The 22,444-nt window shown below is 42.0% G+C and overlaps 1 protein-coding gene across 5 annotated transcripts; it reads left to right on the top strand.

Annotated features, from left to right (window-relative positions):
• Window positions 1-3,167: 3,167 nt before the first annotated feature.
• Window positions 3,168-22,241, top strand: RBBP5 (RB binding protein 5, histone lysine methyltransferase complex subunit). Of its 5 annotated transcripts, XM_083617135.1 has the most exons (15): window positions 3,179-3,473; window positions 5,930-5,955; window positions 6,303-6,475; window positions 7,598-7,738; window positions 8,804-8,966; window positions 10,059-10,168; window positions 10,601-10,720; window positions 12,138-12,291; window positions 12,402-12,473; window positions 12,927-13,044; window positions 14,778-14,847; window positions 15,745-15,974; window positions 16,913-16,990; window positions 20,327-20,403; window positions 20,694-22,241. In XM_083617135.1, the coding sequence occupies exons 1-14, from the start codon at window positions 3,455-3,457 to the stop codon at window positions 20,353-20,355; spliced, it is 1,503 nt and encodes a 500-aa protein (XP_083473261.1). In that variant the 5' UTR covers window positions 3,179-3,454; the 3' UTR covers window positions 20,356-20,403; window positions 20,694-22,241. The 5 variants fall into 5 exon arrangements, with proteins under 5 accessions (XP_083473258.1, XP_083473261.1, XP_083473262.1 ...); XM_083617132.1 differs by lacking the exon at window positions 20,327-20,403 and having other exon boundaries at window positions 3,168-3,473; window positions 16,913-17,107; XM_083617136.1 differs by lacking the exon at window positions 20,327-20,403 and having other exon boundaries at window positions 20,697-22,241.
• The last annotated feature ends 203 nt before the right edge of the window (window positions 22,242-22,444 follow it).

The raw sequence follows: 22,444 nt of genomic DNA, 5'->3' as shown, positions 1-22,444 counted from the left end.
CGCAGAGCCCCCATCCACACTGGGAGCATGTTCTGGATTGGGGCCCTGTGATTGCTTCACCACCCCCCCCCCGGAGAATGGTGATGAGTTTACGTATGCTTTTTCAAAAGTACAAATTACATAATGTGTAGTTTAACTAAATTGCTATAGGTTGTACTTTATGCATTTCATGACCATTTGATCCCTGTTGTGTGTTTTTTTTACTCACCAACACCCATCCAGATGTATGTACATAATATGCCAACTAATGTTACAGTTTCATGGATTTGATAATATGTATGGGGAGGTGCTGTAGCTCAGCGGGAGAGCACATGATTTGTATGAAAAAGGCCCCAGGTTCAATCTTTAGTATCTCCAGGTGGAGCTAGGAAAGACATTTGAAATCCTAGACAGCTGCTGCCAGTCAGTGTAAATAATATTGGGCTAGATGGACCAGTGATCAAGCTCCATAAAAGCAGTTTCCTATGTGCTAGTCCATGAAACCTTACACAACAGTTTGTCTTTAAGGTGCTCAAGAAACTTGTTTTTAACTAGAACAACTAACCAGGACTACACCTATTTGGAAACGTAAAATCTGCCCGGGCTTTTTCATATTTGGAAATCTAAAAAGCCACATAAGTATAGACAAGCTTTTCAGCTGATCTCATGGAATATTGTGAACATTTCCCAGCATTTTCCTAGGGCAAGGTACACCAACTTGTCAACAAGTGAGTCAGCATTAGCGCAGGAAAATGAAACTGGATTTGTGCCTGTCAGAAAGACAGAGGTGCTCTGTTATAGTTCTTCAAAGTCTTTAGTCCCAATCATATAACCAGCAAATGTTTTATAGAAATCCCAATTGCCGATGAATTTAACGACAAAGCAAGAACCCCACACAAAACAGAAACAGCCTCTATCACAGCGCATGTTGCAATCTACAAAATTGAATTAGGCTGCCATCTTGCATATAATTTTTCCAGCATCAAGCTAGGATTACAGGTACTCAAGAAGCATTGCCTCCTGCAAGTAAATACATTGCAGCAAACCTCAGTTTTCACTGGCAAGATGCCCCAGCTAATCTTGGCTCCTTGGCAAATAAACCTATACAAGATAGGAGTTTCCAAACAGAGCAAAAAAGAGGGTAGTTATTTTCATTCAAAACATGTTCGAAAAGTTGCTGAAGAGACTCTTCTTTCACCCCTCCCAAATTTTGGCTGAGAATTTGGGTAGTGGCCCTGGACTTTGAGATAAGACTAAAATGGAGGACCAGGAAACTTCCAAAGAAGACTAGAGAAATGGCAGACATTTTCAGCTCCAGGGCCACACTCCCTTTTGGACAATGACAGGGGTCACTTACCAAGGGGTGGGTGTAGCCAAAGTGGGTGTGGCCAAACAAATACCACTCCATCCAGGCAAGCAAAAGTTTCAAGGACACATTCCAGCCAGGTAAAAACACAAGATGGCAGTGCAGAGCAGAACCAGTGAGAAATTGGCCTTGGCAGAGTCCTGAGCACTGGACAGAATGATGTGGAGGCCTACTTCTGATCCCTGGGCCTGAGGTCTGCTCACCTCCCACTTCCTCACCCCACTGCCAATAGAAGAAGCAGGATGTTTGTTGTTGAGAAGCAAGAAACAAGGCATTTTGCCTCCTGTTCTTCTCAATTCACATAGAATGCAGAAAGTGAACTGCAGCTTTCTTAGCATTTTCTTAACTTCTATAAGGCAGCTTACCCTATACTTTGGGAACAAATACAGAAAAAGTAGCACTCGTACAGTGGTACCTCGGGTTACAAACACCTTGAGCTACAAACACTTTGGGTTACAGACTCTGCTAACCTGGAAGTAGTACCTCGGGTTAAGAATTTTGCCCCAAGATGAGAACAGAAATTGTTAACTGGCGGCAGTGGGAGGCCCTCATTAGCTAAAGTGGTACCTCAGGTTAAGAATGCACCTCCAGAATGAATTAAGTTCGTAACCAGAGGTACCGCTGTATTTGTTTTCTGTTTAATATATTACTGTAACAGAGGGATAAAAATGTATTGGAAGGTAAATATTCACAGCCTTACCATGACTTTTGATTTTTGGGAGAAAGAACCACCAAGACCAAAAAGAACCTGAAAAAAGAAGTATGCCAGTTTACAGAAAAAGATGTCTATGTTGTGATACTCTTATCATTTTACGAACAATAACTTAAGACACTTACAGTCACTTTATTTGTATATATAAACATATAACTTTTTTTGAAGTGCACCGTCCATAAAACTGAAATAGTTGTGTATTTGTACCACTCATATCCCTCCCAAGTAGAAGCACTGTTATCGCCACCACCCACTTAAGAAAAGCTAAAGATGCTTTCTGCTTGCTGCATCGTGGTGTGTTCATTTACTCTGCAACCACCTATCTTGAACCTGCTTCTGAAACAATGTAAGTTAGTAAATATTTAGTAAATGTCCCAACAGATTTAAGTGCTAGAGACAGAAGGGTTGTGTTTCTGGTGCTGAAACCTAAAAACGACAATTCCAGACTATGTGGTAAGGTTATGTGACATAAGGGCAGTGGTTTATCAGAAATAGGTACAAGAAAATTTGGGATTTGCTTCGAAGGGAAGTCTAAAAACTACCCGCATGAAATCATGTCGAAACACGTTACAGCTGCTGCTGCTTCTAATACCTTTACATACAACATTTAGCAACACTGATTGAGAAGCCATTTCCCAAGCATAGCTACCCTGCTTTGCTTTTAGTATCTCAGTTCTTTCTCTCCAGATATTTGCATAGCTGTCAATTTTCCCCCTTTTTAAGGGAAATTCCCTTATTCCGAATACGATTCCTAGCAAGAAAAGGGAAAAGTTGACAGCTATGGATATTTGTAATTTGGAGAGAAAAGGCGGCTCAGTAGATGCTTCCCCCCCCCCCACAAGCCCTGCGGCTATCACAACATGCCTCTCGATTTCCCTTTCAGGCCAGGAAGGTGAACCGGGTGCTCTCCAGATCTTGTTGGATTACAACTCCCATCAGCCTCAGCCAGGATAACCTGGTTGCAGCCGGATTTCAACAACATATGGAGGCACGCAGGTTCCCATACCTGCCCTAGAATAACATGCGTTACGCCAGCCCCGTTTCCTCCTCCGCTGCCGCCCGCCTCCCGGAACTCTTCGCGCACGCTGCTTCGTTTCGAGCCGGTGTTCTTTATTCGACGGACTAGGATTCGTAGCTGCCCTGGCGACTGCCTGCTCCTGACGCCACTCAAACCCTTTGCCCCGAGACGCTGTTCGCCGCCGTCCCGAAGCGATGAAGGCGAGCGTCGAGGCCCGGAGTTCGGCGTGACTCGGAAGCCGGACCGGAGCCCTGCGAAACGAGTGGGCTGCGGTTGTGTCAGGCTGAGCCTTAAGCCGGGCCCCTTGGCTGGGTGTGCGCGAGGACCCCGGGGTCCTTGGTTCCGGAGCGGGATCGGACGGAGCGAGAAAGTGGCCAAGATGAATCTGGAACTGCTGGGTGCGTGGCTTTTTAAATGGTCGTGTCGAGACCTCCTCGGTCCTTCCCTTTGGTGGGGCGGGAGGGGGCCGGGGCGGGCGGCTGCGCTGCGCGAGGGGGCCGGAGCGCCTGGGACTTGGAAGGCAGCGAAGTGCCGGGGCACCCGACTCGGACCAGGGGCCGGAGAAGCGCTTGGGCTGGGGCGGCTCCTGGGAGAAGGTCCCCCTCCTCACGCCGCTTGCACAAAACGCGGCTTCATAATTCTTGGCAGAGTCGGTTGACTGACACCTCTTTTAAGTTCGTCATCAGCTAAAAAGTCAGGGGATGCAGCCCTGGGGGCTGGTTTAATGGCATGTAAATTCGTGGTCGCCCACCTTCGCTGCTCACCTCTTCCTCTCTTCCTCTTCCTCCTCCTCCTCCACTGGCAGAAACTGCTTCCCTGAAGTCATGGCGGTGCTTGATTTCCCATGGCAGGTTTCTTTCCTCCTGCCTGCCCTGTTGCTAACAAGCTGACAGTCCCGTTGCCATGGCAGCCATGCCAGTTTTGACCACTCGGTTTCTAGTGTCTTGGGACCAAAGAAGTTTCTTCAGGCTGCAGTATTTGTTCACACAGCCGTGAGTCAGCCCCACTGAACATAGTGGCTGTTACTTCGAAGCAAGCATGTGTAGCACCGCACCATTTCTGTGTTTGTGCTGCCCAGCGTTTGGTTATGCGTCAAGGGTACACCCTAGGGATCACACATTTTTAACGTGCGAGATAAGCGTTGCCCATTCAGTGTGCTGAAACATTGTGATACCCCACATTCTCCCTGGAAGATCTGGTTCACTTTAACCCGTTTGCCATCCTGCTCAAAGGTTTCTCAGAATTTGATCAAAGCTTTTCCTAGACATATTTACAGCCCAATCCTATCCAGTCTCACTGATTTCTAAACCTGTTTTCAGTTGGTGTATTCTCAGTAGGGAAGGGGAATAATTTAGGTTCTTTAGCTTTTGATTTAAGACCTGGGAAGGATCAAACTGACGCCTGATGCTACTGCCTGCTCCAAAGGAAAGAGAATCCACATGCAAAGTGCCCACATACACATACAAAGGATGAATTTGCAAAATTATTGTATCTTAAGCAGAAACCATTGGCATTTTGGAAAGGTATTTGCAGGGCAAATGCCTCTTGATATTTATGCAAGTGGTCCATGACACGTGCTACATGGGAAGACAAAACCAGAAAAAGCAGACTACTTGAAAAAGTGGGGAATCATTGCATTAAGTGCTAGTTCAGGTCTGGGAAGCCTTTTGGGCTCACCATCTCTGCCTATTGGCCATACTTATTGGGGATTATGGGAATTGTAGTTCAAAACATGCGGTGGGATCAAAGGTTCCCCACACCTGTCCTAGCTGACCAGCCCCTGAATAGGAGAAAAACAGAGAGTCAAAGTGGATGTGGCATTAAAGCATTTTTGTATTTAAGAAAGTTTTGAAAATGCAAATAGCATCAGCTGGTGGGGCATGAGGTCAGCCGTGGAGAGGAATTTTAACCCTTTCCCCACCTTTTATTGCCCTGAGGATAATCCCGCCTCTAAAACCAGTATCTACATTGGGAAGAAATCCCCCGTTTGCATCCCACGAATGGTAAGCCCACCCTCAGTTGATGTTATTTGCATTTTAAGAATTCTGCAAAGTGCAAAGATGCATTTTAACGTATGTAGTTTGACCCTCAGTCTTGGGGTGGTTTTTTTAAAAAAATAATTTTATTAAATTTATTATCTTCCATTCATTTTCAACACATTTAGATGGCTCATAATTAATGCAATAAAATAACAGTAATTATAAAGCACCATAAAATATAGGTTAACACAAGTAGCCTAAAAACAATGTGAGCACCAGATTAAAAGCACCTATAAGCATGGCTTTACATATTTTTCTTCTATCTGCCTCACTTCCCATATAAGTAGGATTAGAAGCAGAGCCCTTTCTTTCTGAAGGTTATTACATCAAGGTAATACTGAGGTTATTCTTACAGAGAGTTGTGATAATTTTGTAATGCTTGGCATCTGCATGTTTACATCAAATGTCATGCACTTACATTCTGCTCTATAGTCTTATTTTATTGTTGCCTAGATAGCTGATTTGCACCCACCTTGCCAAGTTAAGAATATTTTAGTTGTCTGTGCTTTGTTGCTAGAACTACCTCCGGATTTTGAACTATGGGCCCACTTAGCACTCACCACTGATTTATAACCATGGTGGGGAACCTGTGGCCCTCCTGATGTTACTGGACTATATAACTGTTCTCATCCTAGATCATTTGGTGTGCTGGCTGGAGCTGATGAGAGTTAAGGGCCGATGCCTGACATTTGGGATCAAATTTCTCATTATAAACAGCATACTTTCATTTTTTTAAAAAAATGAAGTATTGTATAACACAAAAAATGTGGTACTGTATAACTTATTTCATGCTTTATACTTCTGTTTTATTTCAGAATCATTTGGACAGAACTATCCAGAGGTAAATGTCTCCCTCACTCAAAGTTGACACATTCTATTCTAATGTTCTTTGGCTTGTGACTTGGTTTTATTATGTTTGAAGACGGGAAGCAGATGTTTGCTGAACTGCAATGTGGATACTTGGTGTATATTAAAGTGCATCAGGAAAACATGTCTATCTGAAAACCAGCATCCCTTCAACTTCTGATTTTTAATCTTGTGCATACTTTCCCTTCAGTGTCTAGGTCAGTCTCAAATAGCAGTGGCCTTACTTTGCCTGAGACATTTCAAAGGTGTGAAGCGTACTGGCTATATAGCTTTGAAGTGAAATTGGTTGACATTGATTTTTATACCTTTCATTGTTTTCAGGAAGCTGATGGCACACTGGACTGCATTAGTATGGCCCTTACTTGTACTTTTAACAGGTGGGGCACACTTTTAGCAGTAGGTTGTAATGATGGTCGGATTGTCATTTGGGACTTCTTGACAAGAGGCATAGCAAAAATCATAAGTGCTCATATCCACCCGGTCTGTTCTTTATGGTAAGAAATTTATCTCGATATGAGTTAAATATGTTTGATTGATAGCATACTCTCAGCTTAAGTAAAAAAACACAGTGTGCATGTCATGTTTTCAGTATATCATTTTCACAAGTTGAAACTTACACAGCTTGAACTCTGCATGAAGTTTACACTCCAAGAGCTAAAAAGGAAAGTTGGTTTTTAAAGTCATCTCTTTGATAGTGAAAGCTGCTGCAGGGAAAAAAATCAACGAAAGATCCAGCTACACAGATGATTCATGCCCCCCTCCCCACATGCATTCAGTATCTTTGGATCACAGCTATAGACTTGAGAATCTGATTGCCTCTTAGATTCTTGCAAGGGGCTTATGCTCGCCCAGTGGATCTTTTGATCTTTTCTTTGAATTGATGAGCTCTGTATCACAGATACTTTTGAAACACACTTCAGTTTCAAAATCAGTTTAACTTGCAACATGGCATGCTGCTATCAAAGAAAAACAAGTCTAAATCCCTTTGAGCTCATTAAATTATCCTTTCTTTTGATCCTGGCTGCTTTGCATCCACCTGCTGGGAAACTGCGGAATATAAGCTTTAAATAAATAAATAACTTCCCTTTTCCAGCACAGATAACTTTTTGAATTTGAACTTCATCATTATAGAAATATTTTGCTTGTTACTTTTTATTGGATACTTCAGGACCTCATTGTTGGATTTTTTAATAACATACAGTAGGAAAAAACCCCCTCAGTGTTTTGCTGTATTAAGTGTTTCTGGGTTTTGTAGGCTTTTTAGTGCAAAAGCCATAAAGTATTTTTTATTACAAATGCTTTGTTTCGAGAAATTTTACAATCTCCATTCTGCTCTGCTATAAATGCATTGGTATCTGAGTAAATTTAGCTTGAGTTGCAGTATAGAGCACTATTCACTTCAGTGTGGTTAAAATAATAGTCCCCAAAACAAATAATCTAATTGATTAGTTCTGTATACTGGCACCCCAGTTTAAATACATTTACTTGGATGTTCCTTTGATAGAACACTCTTTTGATTTGAAAGCATATTATGAGCCAGTAGCTCTGACCATTTTAAATAATATATGTGGGATAGCAACAAAACAAAAGTTGTGATCTTGAACTTTCTCTTCCAGTTGGAGTCGAGATGGCCACAAATTGGTGAGTGCGTCAACTGATAATATGGTATCTCAGTGGGATGTTCTGACTGGTGATTGTGACCAGAGGTTTCGTTTCCCTTCTCCGATCCTGAAAGTCCAGTACCACCCCCGCGATCAGTAAGTAATACTAACAAAGACCTTTCCCTAGAGCAGTCTTTGAAAACTGAATGGTTTCTTGCCTACCGTACTCTAATCAAGATTATATTCCATCATTTGCCTTATTCAACACAGTTCTTTACTGTGGGCCATATTCATCAAAATGGCTGCTCTAGCGGGAGCCCGTGCAACAAGTCCCACTAGCGCAACATGGGTCCTACCTCCTACAACACAGCCCTCAAATCAATTCAGGGGGGAGCAGTTGGGAGAACCCCCATAACAGTGTGCAGGGGGAGGAGAGGAGGGGTCCTTATGTCTGGCAATCAGAAATGCTTGTGCTGATCATCATCCCAGCGTGGTGCTGAATTCCTCCACTATGAGAGATTATCTGAAGCTTTGTTCCTGGAAGTCATCAATATGCTGGTGATAGTTCAATAGCAGTCCTCAGAAGTGGCCCCTCCATGCATATAGCCAACCCGTGAAGAGGGCTACCGGGATCCTGCCGTGCAGCCTGAGACCACTGACTGCTCACCTCCCACGCCCACCTCCTGACATCTGGCATTGAGGGGGTCTTTGCACAGATAGTTGTACATGCAGAGACTCTTAATCCTAGTGGGTGGCCATCTTTATGGCCCAATTCAGTATGCTGCTACTTGTTTTAAAGCATGACTGCCATGTGATTGAAGAATAGTAGCCAAGTAATAGATTAAATCTGCATTAATTTGCATATGTGGAAAACCACCATAATTCTAAAGAAAAAGATGCAGACACCTCATGCAAGAAAGGGCTCTGCCAAGCTTCTGCTTTCTATCTGCAGTGTCTTGTCTGCATCCCTAAGCCTTTTGCCTGGAGGGCTTTCCTTGCCTCGATCCCACCTCCTTCATCTCTGTGTTCTCTCTTTTTTCTTGTCCTCGCTGATCTCTAGCTCTGAAGCCTCTGCTTTCAGGCATACACAAAGTTCCTGCATCCTTAGAAACCTCCTTTTAGCCTACCCCTTTTCCCCCTGTTCTAAAAGTGACACCAGGTAAGAAAATAGAAAATTTGAGAAATTCTTTTTTTGTTTCTTGTTGGTTTCTATTTGTTTAGAAACAGGGTGTTGGTATGTCCAATGAAGTCTGCACCTGTCATGCTAACACTGTCTGATTCAAAACATGTTGTCCTACCAGTGGATGATGATTCTGATCTGAATGTGGTGGCTTCTTTTGACCGGCGAGGGGAATATATCTACACGGGGAATGCTAAAGGGAAGGTGAGAACTCACTGAACTAATATTTGGTGGGTAGCGGGTTCAGTTGTCTGATTTGTATGACTTGCCTTTGAAGTGTTGTAAATAGAAGAAATGTGCTTCCCTTTATTGCTGTCTTGGTTCCTCTCTCTCTCTCTCTCTCTCTCTCTCTCTCTCTCTGTCTGTCTCTGTCTCTGTCTCTGTTTCTCTCTCTCAGCTCAGAATATTCCAGGAATATCATGAGTCTAAGCAAAATTTATTTCAGCTTTGATGAAGCAGCTGGGTACACATTATCTAAAATAGACTATGCAGAAAAAATTCTCTTATTCAGAAATGAAAGGTTGTTAACATGTGAGGATCACAGACAACTGCACCATAGGGCCTTGACTATAGTTTGTGTATGCCACATTCAACCCATTGATGGATGTGAGAAGATTCCACACACACCGATACACACCCATTGGCACCCTTTTGTACATCATCATTGCTTGATCTACATTATTGACATTCTTCCCTAACAGTTCTAGCAGTGTATGCAGTTGCTGGCTTCTTTACATTTCTAATGAAAGCTTATATTTTTTAATAAAGAATTCAGCTTACGCACTCTGACATATCTGCTGTGAACCGAATCAGATACTAACTCTGTGTAACTTCATAATATTTCCTATTTAAATAAACAGCCCAAATGCTTTGAAATTTCCCACCCCGCACCCGTCTGTGTCCAAGAAACCTTCAGAATTTAATGTAGTGAACAATGTCGTCATGGGACTTTTTCTTTTGGACAGATCCCATTTTAGAGAATGAATTGCATGCAGTTGCTGCACAGAGATTGTCTACTCTAATTCCATACCTGCTCCATTGGATTTCACTGTCTTAAATTGATGGTGTTGCTGGTGTTGAACTTGCCACTAACCTCTCCTTTTTATTGATGAGAGAGGAAGACATGGTTCCTTGCTTAGTTGTCTCATAAATCACTGACAGGACTGACTTTTAATAGCACACTTTGATGCCTGTGCAGACTTTTATTGCCTTTCCTTATGAACTCTAAACAAGAAGTGTATGTGGTGAAAAGGTCACAGTAAAAGTTACCTGATTTATTTTTACTTACGTTGTTAGATCTTGGTCTTAAAGACAGACACTCAGGACCTTGTTGCTTCCTTCAGAGTAACTACAGGAACCAGCAATACTACAGCTATTAAATCTATAGAGTTTGCTCGAAAAGGAAGGTGAGTTGAAGACTTTGACTCTGTTCACACTTTCATACATGGAGAGCTGCTGTTCAAATAACATTGTCCTTGGGAAGGCCTAAAGGAGGTATTTGGTTGTACCTTTGGTCTTAGTTTGTACTCGATTAACTTGCCAGTGCTTGTAGGGGTAAGAGTTTCATTACTTTTCAGTCTGACTGGTGATTTAGTTTTAATTATTTTATAGTGATATTCCTATATTGGATGCTTTTAATTAACTCTTATTTATATCACCTAGAGGCTTGGGTGGAAGTGTAACAAATAAATTCAACAAAGTATTAATAATAATACTAGGATCCTGGTCTATGGGTTTATCCTATTTCTTATATAACCTGCTGGAGTACAGTGGCTCAGCAGTATATTTGGAATGAATGGTATCATTACAGCATTTTGTATCTCTTTCCCCTCCCACAGTTGCTTTCTAATAAATACTGCTGATCGCATAATCAGAGTCTATGATGGTCGGGAAATCTTGACTTGTGGTAGAGATGGAGAACCAGAGCCAATGCAAAAGCTGCAGGACTTGGTGAACAGGTAGGAATTAACTGTCTTGAGTCAAGGGCATGTGCTTTTCAGTATTCAAAGGCCCTACTGCTAGTTTGTCCTCTGGTATAACTTCATTTCTCAGAGCTTGAAAAACAAGCATTCTACCCCCTAAAGACCTTGAGTGCTGTTGTTCCAAAGGAACTAGGTCCAGATTGCCTGCTTCTTAGCTCTCAGAGCCCTTTCTTCTGCAGTAAAGCAGGATCCCCTTTCTACATTGTGCAGCTCTGTCCACAATTACCTTTTGAATATGGGTGCGTGGGGGTGGAATGAATCTTCTGTAATCCAAAAAATAGGCTGTATTTTTTTTACTTAAATTCAAAATACAATCTCTAACATAGCATCATGTAGCGTAAAGAGAAGCCTGAGATTCATAGACAGGGCAGTGTTTGGATTAATTGCTGCCTTTACTACATTTATAAAACATCTTTCTGCCAGTGCACTCAAGGCAGTTAAAAGTTTTAAATCTTCATTATTGATATTATATCTTCTAGTTGTTAAACACTTCATAAACAAGTTTTCTAGACAAGTTGGTTTAAAACATAACAATTATGTTGTAAAACCTGCAGTCAATCTTAAATTTCCAACCCAGGATGAAACCCAAATGCAAAAAGCCAACACAATAAAATGCAACACAGATCACAGGAGCTTAAAACAGGCATCGGTTAGCAGATCTAAAACCACTAAGACACACTACAGTTAAAGCCTTCAAATGCCCTGCAGAACAGAAAACTCATAGTCTGGGAAGAGGAAACTAAGATAGTCATGGCCAGTCGTCTGAGGGTGGGGGCAACAGGGTGGGCATGTGGCATTTTGGGGTGTTTTGCTATCTCACCTTTCCCTCTGATGCAGCTAGGTTGTTTGGCTGCTAATGAAGATAGAACTGGTTTTTGCTAGGCTGGTGGGGGCTCATTTCGATGCTCCCTTTGAAGCAGCCAGATGGAATGATGGGAGTCATTGACAGTTCCTTGCTTAGTTGCCAGCGAAGTCCTTCTCACAGTTTTTAAGTCACTCCTCTGCACCAGCTACTGTCCTATTATTATATATTTCTATAAGTTCACATCAGTTCTGGTTGCTTATAAAAGTGACTGAACACAGCACCAAAGTCTGCAACAAACCAATAGCAAGGCAAGTGAAGCAACTGCAGTCTTCACATAGTTTTTCAAGCTTTCTTATTTTCTTCTAGATTTGTTTGCATGAGACTTAAGATCAAAGAAGTTATTTTGGGGGAACGTATCCTGACTTGACCGATTTGTATAACTTGCATTGCAGAATTTACTATTTGCAGTTTCAGAGAAGCCCACTTCCAGCTATGCATAATCATCTTTTAACAATTGCAATTCTTTTGAACCCTTGCTTCTCCCTAGTGTGCACTTGAACAAGGTCCTGTTAATTGCTCTTTCTGCAGGACGCCTTGGAAGAAATGCTGTTTCTCTGGCGATGGGGAGTACATTGTTGCAGGGTCAGCACGTCAGCATGCTTTGTACATCTGGGAGAAGAGCATTGGGAACTTAGTGAAAATCCTCCATGGCACAAGGGGAGAGCTGTTGCTAGATGTGGCAGTAAGTACTGCATTGTCTCCTCCTAACAGGATTCATCTTGTCACAGCAATGGGCCAGACTGTATTTTAAAAAATGTACCACTTTTCTTCCCTCTTTCTGGTATAATCTAGTGGCATCCTGTCCGACCTATCATCGCTTCTATTTCCAGTGGTGTAGTATCCATATGGGCTCAAAATCAAGTGGTAAGTAGTACTGATGCATTTTCTTCCATTTCTACACTTTAATTTCCCTGGATGACCCTTATTTCATTGGTCATTCTGGTTTTATTTTTTGCCATTATTTGCATAAGCTTTTACACTGCAGGACCAACATCTTTCTAAAAATACTCACCAGAGAGAATCAAATAATTTCAAAACTGATAAAAAAAACTGTTTGTAGCCAGAGGGTTGCAAGAATGATTTTCACTGAGGGGAGAAGAAAAATGGGAAGAGATGAAAGAGATCCTGATTTCACGTTACGTAAAACAAGTAACTAGCCCTCTTGTTTAGTAGGCCTTGTGACTCTGTATCTCAAAGAAGGACTGGTCCTATGATGTCGCACATGGTTTGTGGCACTTTGGTGCATAGCTCGGGTGTGATTATATAGCTGCTGTACCAGGGCACAAGCGTAAAATGTTCTTTGGATTTGTGGCTTAGGAAAACTGGAGTGCCTTTGCACCTGATTTTAAGGAACTGGATGAAAATGTAGAATATGAAGAGCGAGAGTCTGAGTTTGACATAGAAGATGAAGATAAGAGCGAGCCAGAGCAGACAGGTAAAGAATGCATTGACTGAAATTGCCCAGTGTAAAAGTATATGGACTGTGTATAGCTTTGCATCCTTATTGTGTAGCATCAGCCCAGATTACCCCATTCCTCTGCCCCCAGAACTGGAGCTGCAAGCAATCTTCGCCTCTTGGTGCACATCATGGTACAAGATAATACTGAGGTACAAAAAGCACCTCAGTATTATTCTCTGAAACATCATCCCCTGTGTGTGAATGGCAGAGTAAAAAACATAATAATCAGTGATGCCCTTTCTGGGTATGATGATATACAGTAATATAAGCCACACTTCCCCCCCCAAATTCCGACCATGAAAAGTTTAAATGTGGCTTATATTCACAACCTTGCGGTATGCAGCCAGGAGCATGGGGCAAACAGCGCCAGGAGCGTCGCAAAACAGCACCTGCCCCACGCATAATCCCACGTCCTCTAACCCAAAGCCGGAAAGGGAGAGAGCAATGAAGCGGAAAGGCCACTGGCAACGCAGTATGGCTCCCCCCACCCCCCAGTATGCAGCCAGGAGCAGCAAGGAAGGGAGCAGCTTATATTCGGGTATTTTTTCTTTTTTTCTTTCCCCTCCCCCCCAATTTTAAAGGTGCGGCTTATATTCGGGTGTGGCTTGTATTCAGGCCAATACAGTATTAGTATTTTTTGTATCTTGTCCACCTCAGGAACATTTTGTATTCAAGGTGTGAGATACAAATTTAACAGTTCTTCTGATTTAACACAGTCTGAGCCTTTGAATCTATAGGCCACATATCAAGACCTATTTCATGGCCCATCTAGTATAAGCGTTAGCAAACTGTTACTAGTTTTTGCTGCTACTACTCCTTATTCTGTGTTGTTTTGGGATCCCAGGTTAGTTATTCCAGTACCCAAACTACTCACTAGGTAACTTTCATTTAGTTTTGTTTCCAGAGAATGCCTTTGCATCTATGCTCCCTTTCCAGTGGTGCTGATGTGTCTTCCATTACTGATTCTTATATTGTCTTCAGTCCTTACTTCCTATACTCGTGGGTTCTTGCAGTCCAAGGTTCTTGTCTTCTGTTCTTCCTTAGTTATCTGTTGCGTTTTTCAGCCAAGCAAGAATCCTTGTTCCGATTCTTTACTTCCAGACTTTTAGTAGCCATCTGTTTGATGTCTTCAGAGAGTTGTTATCCTACTGATCAAGGTTCTGTGGGCATTTAAAACTACCGCTGGTGCTTAATGGCTTGTTCACTGACAGCTGATTTAGCTGCAATCGGGTCTGACACAAACCACAGTCCTGCAGAATTTAAGCAGGTACTTCCTAGTATTTGGAAAAAGGGGACATGATTACTGAAGTCGGTGCAAAGGCTCACATTCCACTTATTTTCACCTTTACAAGATTTATGTTTTAACAATGTACCTAGGCAAACAAGCTTCAGTAATGAAATGTCATATCTGTTGCTAGGGAAACAAGGTTGAATGTAAGGCAATAAAAGCACAGATTTGTGGTGGTGCCAAACAAGGTAAGTATACAGCAGGATTTTTTTAAGAAAGTCTGGAGAAGAAAAGAGGCTCACTTCTCATTGCCATTTTTTTCCATTGCCAATTATTTTGTAAGAAGTTACGCATCAGAACAGCATGAGTTTAATTTTGTGACATAGTGCTTATTTAGGCTTATTTAGGCTTTAGATGAAACTTGGCAATGAGACCTCTCTGTTGCTGCCAACTTGTGATTTAGAATTTCTTTGGTTATCAGGTGCTGATGCTGCGGAGGATGAGGAAGTGGACGTCACCAGCGTAGATCCCATTGCTGCTTTTTGTAGCAGGTGAATGTGGCGGCGGCGAGGGTGTTGAAAGACTGCACACAATAAATATTTGCTGATCACTAAAAAGATATGTTCGTTAGGACTGTCAACTAATTAAAGAAATCTTAGTTAGTTACGGGTTTTAATAGATGAACAGTGCAGTTCTGTGCAGGCTTACTCTGAAGAAAGTCACCCTGTGTTCAGTAAGACTCTCCCTGGCTAGGCCAGTTAGGAGTGCAGAGTAAATATGCATATCTTTTCACATGAGCAAGGCAGAGCCTCCCTATGAACCTGTTTAGGCTCCCCAGGCCTTCCCATTGGGCTGCTGTGTGGTTTGGCTCAAATTATGGCCACCTGACCATCACCTGATGTCGCTCGACAGTTAAACTTGGTTCTTTCTTTACAGCTTCTAGTAGAGTTCAGTGTTTCTTGAATTTGGCTCTTTTTTCTGTCATCCTGCAGCGACAGAAAAAGATGCCAAATTCAAAAAGGGCTCAATTGCATATGGAAAGGAAGAGCTGCTTAGAAGTGCTCCCAGTTCTTCCTTTACAACTCAGCTTGAATTCAAACCAGGCTGCAAAGGAAGAACGTGGAGGACATTTCAGATTCTACCTTTGAAGTTGAATCACCTGACCTCCATATGATTTACAGGTGAGCAGCCCCACCCACCAGTCAAAATGACCTGTAGGAGAAGTTCTGGATCTAGTGCGGCCAATGGCCAGGGATAATGGGGGTCATAGTTAGCAAAATCTGAAGGGCCATGGGTTAGCCATTCCTGCTGTAGAGTGTGTTTGAATGGCTAATTTTGGAGGTCAGTGTAGCTCTTGTTCTGAACAAAATTGTGCTTGTGTGTGTTTTTGCAATCCTGTAGCATGAGTTCTGTGTGTTTAATGGGAAAAAATACAATTTCCTTGGCAGTGATGAAGAATTGGAAGACTCCAAAGCTTTGTTGTACTTGCCTATTGCTCCTGAAGTGGAAGACCCAGAGGAAAACCCTTATGGTCCTCCACCAGATGCAGTGCAGACCGCCTTACCTGATGAAGGAATAGGCTCTGAGAAGAAGAGGCAGTCTTTGTCTGATGGACCTCAGCCACCAAAGAAGAAACCTAAAACAACCAACATAGAACTGCAGGGAGTACCCAATGATGGTGAGGGAGAATTGCTATCATTGCTGCTGTCCAATATCTTCATAACTTCAGATTATATTAGAACTTAGCGAAAATGGCTGTGAGTGGTAAATAAGTCCTTTCTCAGCTTGTGCCATTACAATTGACAGGGCACTTAAACTGCTAGATAAGCTAGGGTTGCCATATTTCAAAAAGTGAAGTGGACACAAAAGTTGTTGAGTTTGCTTAGAGTTTTGCCCTAAGTTGTTGAGCTTTGCAAAATCTTGAAAAAGAATGAAGTTGTTGAACTATTTTTAAGGGAATTCAGCAAAATCTAGACTTCCAACATGGGTTTGCCATGCGTCCAGATCTTCCTGGACATTTCCGCAATTTCCACCTGGACACTGCTTCCAACAGCCACTATATCCAGGAAAATCCAGGCGTATGGCAATCCTAATTTAAGCAAGTAAGATCCCTATGTTTCTTGTCCTCTTATATCTCATTATCTTACTCACTTGGGGCTAACAGTACTAAATCTTTCCTCACGTGCTTAGATTTTTTTTGTCTGGCTACACTCCTCAGTGGGGAGGCATTCCTCCTATCTGTGACCACTGAATGGAAATTATGGTCAATTAGCTCAGGTACTTGTTTAGTAACCTGTGGTGTTATACATTTCCTCTAAAGCACCTGGACCAGGTGCTGTCTTAACCTGAGTAGACCAGTTTATTCTTCGGTTCTATACAACAAACTGCTGGCAAACTCAACTTAATTCTAACTTCCGGCTCATCCTACTGTCCTAAAATGATTCAGAACCGCTGCTCTCCCTTTCTTATTTCTAAAAAAAGAGAAAAATGCCGTAAGTCCCCTTTCTTGTGGTATGGCATGAGCCTTCAGAGGTCTGCAAAGTACACAGGGCAAGTAAATGCACTGTAAACTGAAAAGATGTACTTCCTGTTCCAAACCTGCCTCTTCCTTTGCAGAAGTCCATCCGCTTCTGGGTGTGAAAGGAGATGGTAAATCCAAGAAGAAGCAAGCAGGCAGGCCGAAAGGATCAAAAGGTAAAGAGAAAGATTCTCCATTTAAACCGAAACTCTACAAAGGGGACAGAGGTTCTTTACCTCTGGAAGGAGCAGCGAAGGGTAAAGTGCAGGCGGAGCTGGGACAGCCTTTGCCAGGTAAGGACCCAGCGTGAGCGTCTGCTTGCTTGGTGACCTTGCTTCGTACAGACATGGCATAGCCTTAGCACTTTAGCTCCCCAAACGGCATTTGCTTGCTAAGTGTTTTAGTTGCTCTGCTTTCAAGGACAGACAAAATTTTGCTTCTTGGAAGAGGACAGTTGCCCTCGTTGCCGCAAATAACGATAGGCACCCACAACTTGTAGGCACGGCAAGTAAATAATGTGGAGGCTGAGAAAATTAAGACGTGTCATACAGAAATGGCATCAAGCCATTAACTTGCGGGTTCTCCTCCTTGGAGTGCGCATCATTGGCGCCACACAACCCAAATTTGCTAGTCGTGAAGGCTGTTTTGGAGTCCAAAGCAGAGATAAAAAATGATGGGGAGCATGCAGAGCTAAAATATTGTTGCATGACACTCTTGTGAAATATCTGATGCTGCAAAAAAAAAAAAAAAAAAAAAAAAAGAAAAGAAAAGATTAAAGGGGAAAAGGGAATAGCTATCCCACAGTAGCATTTCTGGTGACTGTGGTTGAGTTTCATTGCCTATGAAAATTTAGTGACGTGTCCATATTAGGGATCCATGCTCTGGACAGTTGCTTGCTCGTTGGAAGGTTGCTACCAAGAGTTTTAAAACTGGCTCTATGTATTTTATCTAAGCAAGTTCAATAATACTGGCAGTAAGTTGAATGCGAGAGTTCTACATACCGTTACTTCAGTGCTATGCAGGTGATCAATGCCCATATTTTACTCCTCTAATTGTGTGTAAATTTGGGAAAGCTGCTTTCTGCCCAGTTTGACAAAGTTCAAGGAGGCAGGAGAAAGTGGGTTTTGCAAGGAACAGGAAGTGACTTTTGATCATATCTTATATAAAAATTGTTACACGTAATAGGGATTCAGATGTGATATGTATGTGCAAAATTTTGTATGTCCTTGAAGTTCAGCAGCTATTGCTGTGATTTTTTTTTATAATCTCCAGAACAGCTATTTTTTTAACCCTTTCTTTCCCTCACTGCTGGTCCTGTGTTACCCAGCTTGCTCATTGTCCTTCCTGCTCTGCTCCTGTTAAGTTGCTTTTGTAGTATTAATAAATTCATTGAGTTATTGCTTACAAGTGATGCAATGAACGAAATGTGGCAGCTTTCCAAAGCAGAAATCTGTTTGCTTTGTTGTTTTCCTGCTAACTTATGTTTGTTCTGTAGCTTCTCAACAAAACTGTTTTAGTAAGTACTCAGTGGGACAACTTCTTGTAAGACATCCCCTCCCCGCCAAAAGGTACCCTTGAAGTTTTGCAGAAATGAGATTGAGATCAAATGGCACCATGCTACACATTTTCTGAAATCTTAAACTATAGTAGGTATATGCAGGAGAGCCACCATGTTAAAAAGTATGGGTATCTGACTAAATCATACTTGAAACAGGCCCATCAAAATGAATGGGCAAGTTAACATTTGCCAGCTTAAGTCCATAGATTTCCATGAGTCTTCTCTGAAGAAGTCAGATACCATCCATTCATTGTTCATGTTTTTGACAATGCAAACATATTACTTGGACAGAGCAGAGTTAGCTGCCAAATCCTTAAAAAAAACTCCACACACAATTTTCTAGATTTGGTTAGAAGTTTGCAACTATGAAGTCTTTGTGACTTTATTTGGGGAGTGTTACAGAACCATGCAAGCTGATGCAGGAATAGATGCCTGCCTGTGAGAGGAGGCAAGAAACCAAGTTAACGGGATGCCTAGTCCAGAAGAACAGTATTTCATCTTTCCTCCTGGTGTGGGCTTACAGTCAAATTGGTGCTTTGGGGTATCCTCTGTTAGACTCAGATACAACTCCTGTATTCAGAAATGTTGACCCACTCAAGGCATGAACTGCAGAGCAGGTGCTCTGCTTTTCACAGTCAAGCTCTGGCCTGTTTTTGGTTGTTAATTAAAAATGCTTAGGAAAATGCTTGTCTTGTCTTCAACAACCTTCTGGGGGAAAATAGGAAGCTACCTTACAGTGCATCAAACCCTTAGTCCTAGCTCAGCATTGTACTTGCTGACTGGCAGTGGCTGTCCAGGATATTAAGCAGAAGTCCTTTGCAGCCCAACCATGGATTAAACCCGTGGCTTTTTGCAAGGAAAGCATGTGATCTACCACTGAGTGGTGGTTTTTCTCCCATGTAACATGCTTTTCCTTAAGTGTAATATTCTGAAGCAGAGGTAGCAAACTGGCAGCCCACAGGCCTCTGAAATCTCTCTCTGATTTCTAAGCAGCTGCACCAGATTTGAATGAAGGTATGTTTTTCTTTTAAAAAATGGTTGAAGAAAATACTATTTTAAAAACTGTAAGGGAGAAAGAGATCCCTTATTTTAATACTACATGATCCAAACATAGTCCTTACTGCTAGGTGGCTGCTTTATTATAGAGTCGTGGCATCCCTACATGGGGTTGAGTTTTGTGGCAAAAATATGCTTCCTCCTTTGGACCATTGCTGGGAGAGTGGCAGTCATTTGTTTCATTCGCTGGTGTTCAGTCAAGACAGACATAAAAATCTTGATACTGAATGCCTCATCCACTGACACCCACCTTATTATTAAGTAAAATGTGCCAGAAAAAGTTCCTTATGGAACTTTCCTGCTTTAGGATTTAAAAGGGTTTATTTAAGTTCATTCTGTTGGTTTGTGTGGAAAGCCTTGCAGTCCAAGCCACTAGGCATATCAGACATTAGTGTTTGAGGTTCCATTTTGAATTCCAGGCTCCATCTTGGAGGAGACACAAAATGCCTCCTCGTGGCTCATCCCAAACCTAATGATTTTAATCACTCAGAAGTGCCATTTACTCCCAGGAGGGATTGAGCTGTTAGGCACCTCCCTGACTTACTGCTCTATTCCTATTGAGGTTCAAAGCCTTCTTAGACTCAAGTGCCATGCAACATATTTATATACAACTATCTTGATTCAGGAAAAGATATAACTGTAAACATGGCTTTATTCTTGGTATGTACTTGTAAGTAACCATATCAAGACTCCATTGTTCAAAAGCACATTTCAACTTGTGCTTTTTAGTCTCTGGAAAATTTCAGCTCAGAAAAGGACAGAACACTGTGCTGCTTCCTTGCCTTGCACAGAGCACGGATAATAAATTGATACCGAGCTGTAATCATCGCACAGCTCCTGCCTCAACTGCCTGCCTGCTGTCCACATCCTCAATAATCCCTTCCCTTTTCCCATGCAGAGTTCACAGACAGCAAGTGTGCTTACTAGCTACAACACAAGTCTGTACAACTTCCTTATTCCCTATACTTAAACCAGGTAAGCTTGCAGAAATCCCAGTGGCAGGGAATTACTGAGTTTCTCAAAGATCTTACCCAGTTCTGACATCCCTTTTTAAAAAACCTTTTTAAAGACTTTTAATCAAAAGCAGAGAAATGAAGCATCATAACATGTTGGACAAAAGCTTCCCCTTTAACCTCTCTGCGTCATTTGGGAGTGGTCTTGTACAATCCAGCTTCTGGTGCTGCAGGTATCTGTGAGAGTCCTTTTAAAAATGTTGTTTTTTAATATTCAAAAATATTTGATTTTTGGTTTGGTGTTTCTTTTAGCAGGTGGTGGTATTTCAGAGCTATTATGAAGACTTCCCAACCTTCCTCACCTTTCCTTATTCAGTCAGATAATGGACTGACTTTAAGCTACTATGGTCAGGACAAGTGACCTGGCTACCTATGGATACAGGGGACAGTAAAAAAAGAAGAAAATGCAAATTATGGAAGAGGAAAATGCTTTCCCCCAATCCTCTCTTCCTGCTAACAGTGAACAAACTGTTGACTCTCAGGAAAGAAGATTTGTAGAGAACCTGATGGAAAGGAACTGCTTTTTGCTGGTTAGTCTGCATTTGCTCCCCAAAGTACAATGAAGTCTGTCACAGGACTAGAAGACCTGCTTGCCTCCAAGTTTAAGGTCTTTTAGTTTCTGTTGCATCATTCAGTTCTCAAGAGGATGATTGTTGTGTCTCCATGAAGACCCATCATGCTGCTGTGGATCCCAGCACATTCCTATTGCAGTGTTGCTAGTTTAAGCAAACTACTCTTTGCACCATTATTTCCTCTGCATTATTCACACTGGTTTGCATTGACTTGGTAGACATGATTTTTAGGTACCCTTTATACAGCAAGACAACTTACCTTACAAGTTGCCTGCTTTTGCAGGTTTGGAACAGACATTTGGAATCCAAATGACTCCAAAGAGGTTTATAACTGATTGGATACTGATTGCAAGAACCAGGGAGGGCACAGTGGACGTATATCTAGAAAGAAAGAAGAGGGTTGGGATGATGTCGGGCCAAAGCATGAATGGCACACGTCTCAGCATGTTTCCATGCTGGACTTCTACAGCTCAAGAGACGCTCGTTTTCTCTCCACTCGAGGATGTGCCAGGCAAATGAGCATCTCCCTGGGAATGTTTAGATGAATCTGCACACAAAACATGGGAATATACTGCTTAATTCATTTATGTTTCTGCTTTGTGTGCTATCCTAAGCCATCCAGAGATTTCCGTTTTTGGCTGGGCCTGCATTAGAAAAGCTTGCATCCTTCATTTTCATTTCTTGCCATTGTAGTTGTTTATCCAAAGTCTTATCAGTCTCCTAAATCAGGAGATTTATTTTCCCCCCACCTCCCCAATCTCCAGAATATACATGAGCATCTTGCAGGAGGTTCAATTGGCCCATGGGATGCATTGGGAAACGCAGAGATAAAACGTGCAAACTAACTTCAAAATATTGATTTGAAGTCCCATATATTTTACTGTATGATATAACTTATGCCATCCCCAACCACCAGGTGTTCTGTGCAGCCTTCCGCTGTATAATCCTACTACTTTCAACCTGCCAATCCATCCAAAGATGGGAAGGCTGCTTGGGTAGCAATCACTGCTCTGCATAATATGGTGTCCTGGACTCCAACCAGCTTTTGCAGGTTTCTCTTCTTCAGTGTCCATCGCTTAGTTTTCTTTCAGGCTTGCTTTAATTATTTTGATATTCCTGTAGCTTGTACAAAACCTGCCAGATAGTGTGATTGGTTGCTAGTTATTCATAAAGTACTGCTGTGATGGTAGCATTTGTGTTTGTAAATAAAGAAGTATGTTTTATTAAACCACATGAATCATGTTTTTCCCTTCTCTCTCCACCCCACCCCACCCATTTTTGTGTGTGGAGAGCAGGTCTTTTAGGAACTTCCATGACCCAGATTTTATTTCAGCTAGTAATAAATTTATCACCTGCCCTTCACCAGCAGCTCCCAGAATTAATTCAGAATGAGAAACAGTTAAAACATGTCACAAAAATAATAAAAATAAA

Source organism: Podarcis filfolensis (genome assembly GCF_964270895.1).
Source record: "Podarcis filfolensis genome assembly, chromosome: 6".
NCBI lineage: Eukaryota > Metazoa > Chordata > Lepidosauria > Squamata > Lacertidae > Podarcis > Podarcis filfolensis.
Note: the sequence above shows the minus strand (reverse complement) of the source record. Positions and strands in the feature narration are given on the sequence as shown.

Excerpts from the sequence above, each read along its gene's own strand:
- RBBP5 (XM_083617132.1), top strand. Across the intron at positions 6,476-7,597 it reads CACCCGGTCTGTTCTTTATG|TTGGAGTCGAGATGGCCACA; the intron begins GTAAGAAATTTA and ends TTTCTCTTCCAG. Across the intron at positions 17,108-20,693 it reads GCTGGGACAGCCTTTGCCAG|CAGGTGGTGGTATTTCAGAG; the intron begins GTAAGGACCCAG and ends TGTTTCTTTTAG.